The sequence below is a fragment of the Syngnathus scovelli genome, chromosome 2 (genome assembly GCF_024217435.2).
Source record: "Syngnathus scovelli strain Florida chromosome 2, RoL_Ssco_1.2, whole genome shotgun sequence".
In the NCBI taxonomy this organism is placed as follows: domain Eukaryota; kingdom Metazoa; phylum Chordata; class Actinopteri; order Syngnathiformes; family Syngnathidae; genus Syngnathus; species Syngnathus scovelli.
Genome location: NC_090848.1, coordinates 3,261,080 through 3,273,463, shown reverse-complemented (window position 1 = coordinate 3,273,463; position 12,384 = coordinate 3,261,080). Strand labels below are relative to the sequence as shown.

General features: G+C 45.5%; 1 protein-coding gene and 1 long non-coding RNA gene across 2 annotated transcripts; one reads left to right on the top strand and one right to left on the bottom strand.

Moving 5' to 3' along the window:
* Positions 1–7,168: 7,168 nt before the first annotated feature.
* neurod4 (neuronal differentiation 4) lies at positions 7,169–9,763 on the top strand. Its single transcript, XM_049755010.2, has 2 exons — positions 7,169–7,358; positions 7,985–9,763. Exon 2 carries the CDS (start codon positions 7,991–7,993, stop codon positions 9,062–9,064), a length of 1,074 nt encoding a protein of 357 aa, XP_049610967.1. The 5' UTR covers positions 7,169–7,358; positions 7,985–7,990; the 3' UTR covers positions 9,065–9,763.
* Positions 9,635–11,753, bottom strand: LOC125989045 (uncharacterized). The gene is made up of 2 exons (XR_007488589.1): positions 11,681–11,753; positions 9,635–10,266 (listed from the first exon to the last, which is right to left on the bottom strand). It is a non-coding gene; the product is annotated as an uncharacterized lncRNA (long non-coding RNA).
* Between the last annotated feature and the right edge of the window lie 631 nt (positions 11,754–12,384).

Sequence of the window (12,384 nt, the reverse complement as noted above, 5' to 3'; positions counted from 1 at the left end):
ATCCCACCCCCATCCAGTAGATGGCAGTAAAACTCCCCCCAATAATACAGTTAAAATCGTTCTTGGCACAAAGATGCCACAAAGCGGTGCCAATGCAATATTATAGTTAGCCAGAGCAAAAACAGAAGTGATTTAAAAAATAATAATAATTAATCAATAGGTTAATTTAAAGGAGGCACTGTATAAAATGCAGTATACTGAAAAAGTCATTTCTAAGGCAGTCATGATATTTGTTCATTCTTACATTATTCTATGCCCTTATTTAATCATAGAAGTGGCTGCCTGATGCACAAGAGAACGAATGCACTGTGACAGAAACCGCGTGGGGGCATCACTCTGGTTGCCCTAGTTCTTATTTTAGCTTCTTTCTCACCACAGGTTGCAGCTGCCGTCTTTATTCATTGTGTGTTTCGTTGCAAACCATCATCACCCTATATGTAGCGTCACATACTCAGCATGATTGACATCACTCACCTCCAAAGTACTGGGGTCAAACGGTGAATCTGATGGCCGCAGCATCCTCGGTTTCTGTTCTGGGGCTACTTTCGGTGCTGCAGGCAGGAGAGGAAAAGGGGGACCCAGGATGGGCTGGGCCAGTGGTGAAGGTGACTTCTTAATGGAAGGTTCTCTTTTCGGAGCCATCCTCAAGTGGGCTGCCCGGACTCTATGCTAGGAGTGACTGACTAAAGTATGTCAGCGTGATGGAGAAATGGGTTGAAGGAAAAAAACGGGTGATGATGCCAATGATGCTCAGGGACTGCACGGGTGGATGTTTGAGAGCGAGAGGGGGCGAGGCAAAGCGTAGGAATTGAAGCACAGTGACATAAAGTGACAGATAGAACAAATTCATGTTCTTCCACTTGATGCCAGAAAATACATAATTCACTTGCACATCCACGTTTTGTGACAATTTTCTTTGGTGGTGTGTCTCAGACTTCTCTAATATCGAATATCTTCGTTGACTAAATCAAGAGGAATCCTGCAATTGAGTTCAAATACTGTAGTTTGCAATATTACCACTAGAGGTCACTGTTAGAATGTTGAAACGAACTCATCATTTCGCTCTCTCTCTCTCTCTCTCTCTCTCTCTCTTTATCTATCCATTTATTTATCTATCTATCCAACGAACGTGAGCATGACTTTGGGGCGCAATCCATCGCGTACTCAATGAGCCTTGAAATCACCTTATTTATTTGTGATGAGCCCCGAACAAAGGCGGCAGACTAAATGGCACCTCTGACGTCACAACCATGGATTGTGCAAAATCAACAGCAATAGTAAAATAGGAAATTTTAATGTTCACTTAGAGCAAAGTGCAGCATTCGAACCGGACCGATGGAAAACAACCCAACGGCAAATTGGCCAGGGTGTCCATTGGCTTGGCATTGATGTCTATTCATGGGCCAAGCGATTGTGGCAAGTCTGCCGAGCAGACAGCTCAGTGTCAAGCACTTTAAGGAGATTAACTGCATGAGCAGACTCACGTTTTTTTTTCCCTGTCATCTCGATAATCCAGCAAAAGAAGCTAATATCTCCACCAATAACGCGACAGCGTGCCTGCTTTCAGATCGATTGCCACTCTCTTTTAATTGGCAAATTGAATTTTAATCCCGCTGCGATGATATTTCGGCGCATCTAAGCATCGGACGGTCGTTGTCTTTTATGATTATTTGGCACTTCATTCTGAAAACTATGCATCACATATACTTTACTCATTCTGTGTTGAGTGCAGGGAGGAATTAAATTAGTGTAACTTGAAGGAAACGTTTCAACAGATCCTCTGAGATGTTCCCACTGGCTAATGAAATTATGGCAGCTCTCCTACCTAATGCCATTCAAAGCCCCCCCACCCCCCCCCCACCCCACCCCCAAGCAAATCTCCAAACCACCTGATTTATTTTTAATGATATTACACCCCTCAGTTGGCTGTGTCATGGTAATAATCGGGGCCGCTCCAGCTGCCTGGAGACCACATTAGCCGGGCTTAATATTGGCAGCGCGGGGCCCGTCGAACAATGAGGCGATGGAATCGGGAGCTTAGCGGCAGGCTAGCCAATGGGCATACTGCAGGAGGTCGCGTATAGGCGTAAACCGAGGTGCTCCAGTTCCCTGTGCCCCGAAGGACTGGCATCATTATTAAGATGGGCCCGCCAGCGCCTAGCATCTCGGACATCAAAACCACGCTGCCCGGGGAGCGTGAAACAAGTTGCAAAGTGATACCCCGCTCGGTGCCAAGACAAAATCCAAGCATATGCACTTTAGCCCCGCCCCCCTGCTGTGATAAAGTCAGCCAAAAAGGTTTGGCCGGTCGTATGACATTAAATCAACAACTCAGAAGGACGGATGACACCAAACGCTCAACGCTCGCTTGAAAGTACGCCACGGGACAATGCGAACGTATTAGTCGAGTGCTTTTGTCGGTTGGTCTAATTTCTCTCGTCGTGTTGCTGTATTTGCATAATGGTCACAGTGGGAATCAGACGAGGCCACTTGTGGGATACTCGCACCTGATCACAGACTCACGATGGATGGCTCTTAGCCAATCACATCTCTGCGAGTCTCCCTCCACAATTCCAATCATATGCCGAACGTTTACATATTTGTTGGATTGTACAGCGCACAATTCAGCCAGCTATTATGTTTTGGCCCAAGTTGTTGTTTGGATGGGATTTTGTATGGGGGCTCGCAGATTAGCGCTGTTGATTAGTGGTTGGGTGTAATCCTTTCAGCCCCTCTCTCTCTGCAAAACACCCCTGGGATATGGCCGTCTCCCTCAGGAGCGCTAGCGTGGCAGATGGCTACCCCCCCCTACCCCCCCGTTCTGCCCCCTCCGACATGCAGCACACCCAAAAACACTGTTGATGTCCTGGGACGGAGGTTGTAAAGTATCCCGAATATGAAACCACAGGCACCTTTGTTGAACGGCTCTCTCTCCACTTAGTGAGAATTGCCCTCGAGCCAGATTCCCATTCTGTTGCTATCCGCGCGATTGGAATGTTTTGCCAATCCATTAGCCCAAAGGAAGACGGAATAAGCTGCAAACAATCTGCTCATATCGCCGCGGATCATGCAGGATGTTAGCAAAATATAATTTGAAGAATCAGATTCAAGTGCCACACTTGCAAATTCATATATGTTATATATACAATGGATATCTGGGTGAGTGCAACTGTCTTTCATAAAAAATAATAAAAAAATAAAATAGTTTACGTGTGCGTGACAAACTTTTCCCTCGGCAGTCTATACGAAGTGTAAACGCTTTTAAATCCAGGTGACAAACTATGTTTTAAACCTCTTTAAGAAATTAAAATCAATTTCACTGACAGTAATTTTCTGAAATGACCGTATTTTCCGGACTATAAGTCGCTCCTAAGTACAAGTTGCACCCTCGGTCAAACTATGAAAAAAAAAAAATGCAACTTATAGTCCGGAAAATACGGTAAGCTACTTTTAAATTTTTTCCTTTTCCTTTTCAATGCCTTGATTTTTTTTATTTACTGCATTTAAACGTACTTTTTAAAGTAATTCTTCGTAAGATACTTTTGTTTTCTTTGCTTTGCTTTTTTAGCTGCCTTTGTTGTTTCAGGCATTTGCTTGTGTAAGAAAAACAAAACATCCTCCATGACAGCTTCAATGAACACCAAACAGCACCCAGGGCCTTCTCAACATTCATGTAACATCCAGAACCATATCTACAATCCGTCGATGTGTGCAAATGTGTAGCAAGTTGCTCCTTCCTTCCTTCCGTCCCTCCTGGCAAAACAATACACTGGCATCACTCGGACTTGCTCACACTGTGCCATGCATGCGGCCCGCCCCTTCTCCCCACTCACTCCATCTTTTATGATGTCTACAAGGGCTCAGCTTTCAGTAGCGGTGTGTGTGTGTATGTGTGTGTGGAGAGAGCTTTAATTCCCATTGTGTCGGCGCAGTCCTGGTGTGTGTGAGTGCGACTGTGTTTTAGCAAAGGAGGGAGATGAAGAAAAAGACAGGAACAAGGACCCATCTGTCAGCACCAAGCAAGGAGCCCTCCCATTTCACTGCGAGGCCCTGGGGACACGACTGAGAGACAACTCACTTGTGGCAGTGATTTCTTTTTTTTTGTTGTAAGGAAGGGGGTTAGCCTCATTATTAGGAACAGCAGAACTCAAATAGCTGGTACAAGACTCCCCTCATAATGACTCCAAAAATACAGATGGCCCAAACCAGTGGTGCCTTGAGATACGAGTGATCCGACTTACAAATTTGCTTTTCCGATTTGAAATGAGAGCGAAAATTTGAAACAGGAGCGCTGTATGATGGCAGTGAACTCAACTCATTTTTCACCAAGCGACACCTATGCAGTGATTCGACGATTCTTCAAAAAATTATGCTTCAAGGTAATTAATGACAATAAAAGTTGAATTTGGCTGTCAGAGTAAGACCAAATGTGTCTTTAAATTAACCACATAATAGCTTTACATTCATGATAAGCCATCTTAGCTTCATGCTAACAAACAATGGAAATCTCCATGCACATGCTAACAAATAGCACACAAATGGTGGAGCAACACATGTGGGCCGACAATCTAACAATATAAAAACAGGCTCACCAGAAGAACCAGCACAAATATAATGAATAAATCATCATCCACAAACTCATTATTTTATTCTCTATAAAAGAGTAATATTTTCCTCATCAAAAGGCATATTACCAAAATATTTTTTTGGGGGGTGAAGGCTGGAACATATGATTTGCATTTCCATTCACTTCAAGTTGATTTGCGATAGTACTGATATACACTCCAGCACGCTCTTCAATTCTCCCGTAAACGACAAAACTAAAATGAAAAGTTGTGACATGGTTTCAGCTCCGACGCATGACCTCTTCCAGAAGATTGGTTTTGTGTGTTAGCACAAATGGGAGCAGGATGCCATTCCCTTTCCGTTGGACTGACGTTCGGAGCAGTGGGGATTGCGGGAGATGATGGGGTTCTAATTCCCTGTGCAGGCTGCAGGTGCGATGGAGGCCATGCTCACTCGCGGGACGTATATGGGGAGGGGGGGCAGGGGTGCATGTACCTGGGGAGTGGGCCTCTCTCTATATGTACACGCAACGTCCTTTCCTGTCTAGTTGTCTATATATTATTTATCCTCTGCATAAAACAACTAATATATTTCTTTTTAAGCTACATACTGTGCAATTTTATTTTCCTCATAGAAAAAATACACAAAAGAATTTGTGTTATGAGCAAGATGACAGAATGAACTCGTATCTCAAAGCAGCGCCCCCGACCACATATACGAGCGCGTGCACGCGCATTGGCGCGCACGCCCAAAAGGCGCACTGGCCAAAGGACTGAGGGCCGTTATGGATGTCTAAATGCTGTTTCAGCACGAGACCGCATCCGCGGACAGGCGAGTGACGCGTGAGCATCCAAGCAACAGATGCCCCCACCCCCAAGTCCCACCCCCAGCACGCCTCCGAATTGCAGCCATCTGTCAGACTCCGTTCAATAAATCGTTGGACTGAGCCGAGGGCGAACCGCCGCTCTTGCATTCACGCGCGACGTTGCGACGAGTCACGTGATCCTCTTTAAGCCGGTCCGAGCAAAAGTGCGTGCATGCAAACTTTTCGCATGTATGCGTGCTGCTTGGCAAAGTTGAGGAACACTCCCCCCCCCCCCTCCCCCCCGGTCTCGTGCACAAAAGGATCAATGTGGGGGCACGTGCGAGGCGCGAGACCCCGAGAGGACAATGTGGTCCCCCACTGGGCCGAGGCTCGCCACGCACGGAGCCGCCGGCCTTTTATTATGCCACCACAAAATGTGAAAACGCGTCAATATGGAGAGTGTAAAAACAAGACGGTCTTGTCACGGCAGAGTTTTGCAGCTAGCAAATTCAAAATGTGCATCCCTTTTGCGACTTTTTTTTTTTTTTGCGGCCTAATGTTAGAAAAACCTTCAAATATAAATCGTTGACATTTAGTGCAACAAATGTGTGCGTGCAATGCCGCAAATTAAGACAAATTTCACAACAGAAAAACTTTTTAAAAAATCATTAAATTGCTTAACTTATGAAAGTTTGTTGCCTTGAAATTTTGAGTTTCTTACATTGTCAGGGTCCATATAAAAGGCCAACGGGTACATTTAATTTAATACAATGCCGTTTCGACTATTGACAAAATATTTCCTCGCCAGTGAGTAACACACACACGCGCACAAAAATCCAAAATTTTGATTGGAAAAAAAGGGGACAGCTAGTGACCGAGCCCAAACAACTTTTTAATTTCATCTAAGAAACTTAATTTTTATCTATTTAATCAAAGGCGGTCCACAGTTTCCCATCCAAGCTCCCAATATTCGGTTTCCAAATTCTGGGCTGTTGATTGTCGCGCCAAGCGAATCACCAATAAGGAACGGAAGATAACGCGCGCTCACTAACGTGCAAGAAAACAATCAAACGACGGAGCGCATGCATGACGCACACACACACGCGCGCGCGCACACACACACCTGCTCTGCGCGCAGCAAGCTGTCAGAAACACTTAAATCCGCGCTCATGGAGGAGCGTCTCCTCGCCCGGCCACAAGCAGCCGTACAATGTGCGCCTAATGAAGTGGAAAATTCCTAATCCAACCGACTAATGACGAGATAGACAATCGATTAAAATGCTTAACGCACGTCGGCATTCAAACGATTTTATCCTGTCGCCGATGTCGCAAATGAAGGCAATACATCTTGAAATTCCGATTTGTATTTTAAAACCACTTGCAAACGTGTATGAGAAGAATATAAAATTACGGCGATGACGTTTATCATCTTAACGTAAATTGAGTTTTGAATCATTCGTTTCTATGCAAAAACTTTTGAACAATTAAGTGACGTTCCATGAATGACCGGTTTGCCCCGCTATGCAAATTGATGGTCCTGTTCGGGATGAAGTGACTCGCTTGACTCCGTCTCCGAACACAATTGACCCCCCCCCCCCCCCCCCCCCCCGCTTGTCTCGCGCTTATAAAACAGTGATTAGGCATGCAGCGGGGCGTGCTCTCTCTCTCTCTCTCCCTCTCTCTCTCTCTCTCTCTCTCTCTCTCTCTCTCTCTCTCTGCTCACAAATGTTGTAAAACTTCTGGCCACGAGACTGCCACGCGTGTTTGAATGGGTCGAGGGTGTGGCGTGGGAGGGAGGGGCTTACGGAGCTTAGGGCAACAAATCTCAGCGCGCTCGAGTCATTTTGGGACGAAGCCTCCATGCATATATGCGCCCCAGCGGCCAACTGAGTTTGGGGACAGTGGCACACGTACGAGACAAACGTTGGACTTTCTTTTTCACTTCTTCATATTCTTTCTTTGACCGGACCTCCGTCTGCCCAATCAGGTGCGTTGCATTCGATCCAGCTTGACCTCCAGATGTAATATTTACGGCAGGCAATATTTGTGCAAATATTTTCTTCACAAAATTAAAAAATTAGGGCATGGATAAAATGCAAAATCTATAGTTTAAATTTAATACATTAAATCTAGTAATCTGTCTCATTTTTATATACTAGTGCGCACTTATCTGGGACATTTCACAAAAAAAATTAAATTATATTTTTATGTATTTTTTGCATGAATAAATAATAATGAATAATAATTATCACGTTATTTCAACTGAAAAATAAAACAGAAAAATAAAACAATAGTTTTTCTTTTTTTGAGAGGGGTGTGCATGTGAACCCATTTTTTGATTTTCATGTTGTCCCATTTAATCTTTAGGCTTTATTTGCTGGCTAAATCCTGCCGTGTCCCAGATTGACAGCGTCCTTATGCCGTTCTCATTCCTCTCCTTTATTTTCTGTGAATCTCACTATATTACAATGCAAAGACATGTCAAATGTAGGGAAAGGGCTCATGCATGGAGATGTGTGAGCTGTTCACCTCGTGGTGCTGAAAATGGATATCAAACATGCGATTTGAAGTTTTTCTTTGACTTATGGTGCACAATGTCCCTTTTTTGTGCAGAGCAAAATGATGAACAAGCCATTTGGAAAGAGCGGTGATATGAGTGAGCTGGTGGGTTCCCTGGCCTGGCTCGATGAAGATGGCAGCTCTCAGGATGGTGAGGAAAGCCCCGAGATGAGGGGCCACCATGTCCTGCTAGAAGGAAGCAGACACTCCTGCTCTGAGCTGGGCAGCGAGGACATGGAAGAAGAAGATGAGGAGGAAGAGGAGGAGGTGATGAGTGGGCCTAATGGAGAAATGGCTCCTAAAAGGAGGGGCCCTAAGAAGAAGAAGATGACCAAGGCTCGTCAGGAGCGCTTCCGGGCCCGCCGCATGAAGGCCAACGCTAGGGAACGCTCGCGTATGCACGGCCTGAACGACGCGCTGGACAATTTGCGGCGAGTGATGCCCTGCTACTCCAAAACGCAGAAGCTGTCCAAGATTGAGACGCTGCGGCTGGCCCGCAACTACATCTGGGCGCTGTCGGAGGTACTGGAGAACAACCAGTCTCCGGAGAGCCACGGCTTCATGGAGATGCTGTGCAAAGGCTTGTCGCAGCCCACCAGCAACTTGGTGGCCGGCTGCCTGCAGCTGGGCCCGGCGCCCTTGCTCATCAACAAGCCTGAGGACAAGTGCGGTGGCCCCGGCTCGGTCGCCGCGGGGGGTCAAGCCGGCCGTGGCCTCAGCTACCCATCCCCGGGGCTCCCCAGCCCCCCTTACGGCTCCCTGGAGGCATCCCACCTCCTCCACATGAAGGGCTTCAAGGGGGGGCAGCCATTCGACCACCCCTCCCCTCATGAGTGCGGCGGCGGCGGAGGCACCCCGCCGTACGACGGGCCCCTCACGCCCCCCCTTAGCATCAGTGGCAACTTTGCCCTGAAGCAGGAACCGTCACCCCAGGAGTCCGAGAGGAACTACACGGGCCACCACGCCCATTACCTGACGTCCCACCATTACCCCGCCTCGGCGAGCGCTGGCCTAGCCGGGGGGCATCAGGGCCACCCGCTCTTCCAGGCGTCCCGCTACGAGCTACCCCTGGATGTGGCCTTTGACTCCTTTGCTTCTTCTCATCTGTTGGCCGCTCAGATGGGTACCATGTGAAAAGACCCTCAGAGGCTTTTCTACCTTTGCTACACTGCTTCCTCATTGGGCCAGGGGTGGGGGTGGGGGGGTCAGCGTGGGGTGGTCAGCATCTTGCTCAAGGACACTTGGACATGCTCATAACGGCTGAGGATCCAACCTCCAACCTTTGGCTTAGTGGACGACAATATTAGGCATCAAACTTGAAGTCGATGCACGTTTGCTTTCATGGACCGCATACGATGATGCGAAGGGCCAGTTCTGGGCCCCGAGCCTCAACGTTGGACACCAGTCCTAGAGAACCAGCAGTACATTGCATCACCTGAGAGCACGGCCACCTTTCAAAGAGCGACTCGTCAGCTCCCATCTATCTACCTGATGCTCAACATCTTTTTGAACAAAGGACGCAAAACTTTCCATCCTGAAATTGCCTACAGCCATTGAGCATCTCAGCAGCGGAGCAATAAATTTATTTATAAACTTGTATTTAATATTTATTTTGATCCTGTCTGTCTTTTTACAAAAAAACCCTGTCTTCTCTATATTTTCGTTTTGTTTTCTTTTGTCTTCTCGGTTTGTCTTTGGCAGCTATACTGTATTTAAGTTATTTATTGGAGCTCTTTCAGGTACTTGTTGATTGGGTGTCACAATCTTTGAGTGTCGACGTTGTAAATATTTTTGCTGTTTCGCACTTAATTGAATAAATATTCTTATACAGTATTGGATGCTCTTTCCGTCGTAAGATTTTGTTTGGGCACGTGCAATTTTACTCCATGCTTCTAGAAAATTATTAGAAATTATTAAAATGATTAGAAATGATAGATTAAAGATAAAAAAAATACTAAAAAAATAAATAAAAATAAATAAATAAATTTAAAAAAAAATCCACAGGGACCACACATTACAAAATGATGGTTTGGTTCTCATTTTGATATAAAACTAAAAACGCTTGATAGTCTACCATTTTGCTACACTTCATTTCATTCATGGTGACAAAAGCGCAAGTACAGGCTTTTTTTTTTTTTTTTTTTTCTCAGTGAAGTCCCACCAGAACTCATTTGCAAAATGTGTGAGCGTGCACGATGTGTGGTTTCACGCAATCAGGCGGGTGTGTGGGACCCCGTTGTGGGCCATGGGAAACAACACTTGAGGAACAGGTGAATGTGGCACGGCCTTTTTCTCCAGCTCTCCCACATGTCCCCGTTTCCCATCATGCCAAAACACTGCAGGGCAAAAAGTCATGTTTCATCCACCATACAAAGTAAAAAAAAAAAAAAAAAAGCAGATTTTTAGTGCCAGCAAACAATAATGTGCATTTCCCCAAGTGTCCACGTATCATCTGGCACATTTATATCACTCCCTTAACGTCAAAAAGCCGAGTTTACACTTTAATGAGCCCGTCGAGTGACTTGATGGCACTCGAGGTGAACAAAGACGAGGGTGGCAGAGCGCGACGTGCGTGCGTACGAACGACCTCAGCTGAAGCAGAAGAGGTGCCTCGTTGTCCAAAAGAATGTGCCCCCTCTTCAGATGCCTCTCCAAAGGTTTGTCTTTTCCAGTTGGGGCTGAAAGGCCGCAGGAGGAAAAGGGAATGATTGTTTTACAGGGCGCCACTGGTCTATTGTGAGCGCAGCCTGTTCTTTCTCTTGACCTGCGACCTCTATTGTTGCGGGGTTCTCTCGTTCGGGGAGGGCAGACAGCTGGGGGAACCGCGGGGGGGGGGGGGGGGGGGGGGGGGGCTGACGGACAGCTGGGCCAATTTGGGAAGAGCAGAGTGAGAGCATGCGAGCCAGCGAGCGGGCGGCACGGCCCACAGAAAAGGGGAGCAGTGTGCCGAGGGGTAGAAGGGGAGGCCGAGGGCACCAGAGGTGACCGGGGGGGTCTTGCTCTTCATTCACAACTTTGTTCCGATTGCTCTTTGGCATATAGGGACACATAGCTGTACACACAGACAGACGTTCGGCCTGTGAGAAAGTCCTGCTGGAGTCAGTTGGCGCGCATGCAGCCTCTTTGTGCTCTTTTGCCGGTAGGGGGGGGGGGGGGGGGAGAGATCATACATACCCCCCTAAATCTGAATATGGTGGATGAGAAATTATATGAAGAAATTATATTAAATTATTGCAGAATGCCCCAAATCTGAATATGCGAATAAATAATAATAATATATATCAATAAATAATAAATTAATTTTGCAGAATGCAGACAAGAGCGACTTCACACCTGGATTGCAAAAGCAATGACAAAGAAAAAATGGAAAAGTTGTGAAAAGAGAACATTGGGGACTCGGTAATAAGGTCAATCAAGTACGATGATTCAAGGAGACATTTGTCACAATTTGAAAAGTGTCTTGATAAAGTGTCGGAATAAAACTTGACACAAACGATGAAGAATTACAGGACACACCAATGTCTTTTATCACCATGGTGACCAAAGTGAAGCCTCAGGGATTACGACTAGGTAAGCGGCTTGTTTTTGAGAAGCTTCGAGTCTGAAGACAAACGTGTTCGCGTCTCATCACGCAAGCCCGGAAATTTGCCAAATAGCCGTATCCATCCAAGCTCACGTCGGCAACCTTTAGCAACTTGGGAGTATTTGACACTATGTGGTATTGTTTGGGAACACTGCAGCTCTGCTTACCTTTTAGAAGACTTGGCAGGATCCATGTTGTCTTGGCACCAGTTAAATTTTGTGGGTCTTACTGCAAAGTCATGGAACAAGAAGATATGGTGTCACAACCAGGCAAAATGGACAAAGGTTGCTCACAAAAGATTGACTTCATTTTATATACATGTCGACTATTTGGAAAGAAACAGTTAAGGAGGATATTTCCCTTAATTTGTCCATAACGTGCATCATTTCTGTCAATATCATTCATAAACTTGCAAGGTTCATGCCTAATGTATATTTATTTTTGTATTGCTGTACAGAAGAAGAAAGTTATTTGGGAACTGGAGTTCACCTTACATATACTTAATGATATTTTTTCCTCCATCTTGCATTCTACAAATACTCTGAACATTTAAAAATAATAAATAAATAAATAAATAAATTAAAAAAAAAAAAACTAAAACATGGCATATTCGCAAAAATGAAAACAAAAACTAACCTGCTCCCAAAAAACGAGTTAAAACTAGCAGAAATTAAACAAATCTCCTAAAGTTAAAACTAGCAGAAATTAAATAAAAATCCTAAAGTAACTCAAATAAAAAATCTCAAACCACGATAATCTGGCCTTGCCTCTCAGAATTTTTAGCTACGGCGGTCTGATTGTAAAAGCAACAACGCTAACGTCAACTATTTGTAACGTTGGCCATGAAGGAAGCTTGCTAGCTAGCCATCTT

Bases quoted from the DNA above. Each gene is read 5' to 3' on its own strand.
- neurod4 (XM_049755010.2), top strand. From the start codon at position 7,991: ATGATGAACAAGCCATTTGGAAAGAGCGGTGATATGAGTGAGCTGGTG.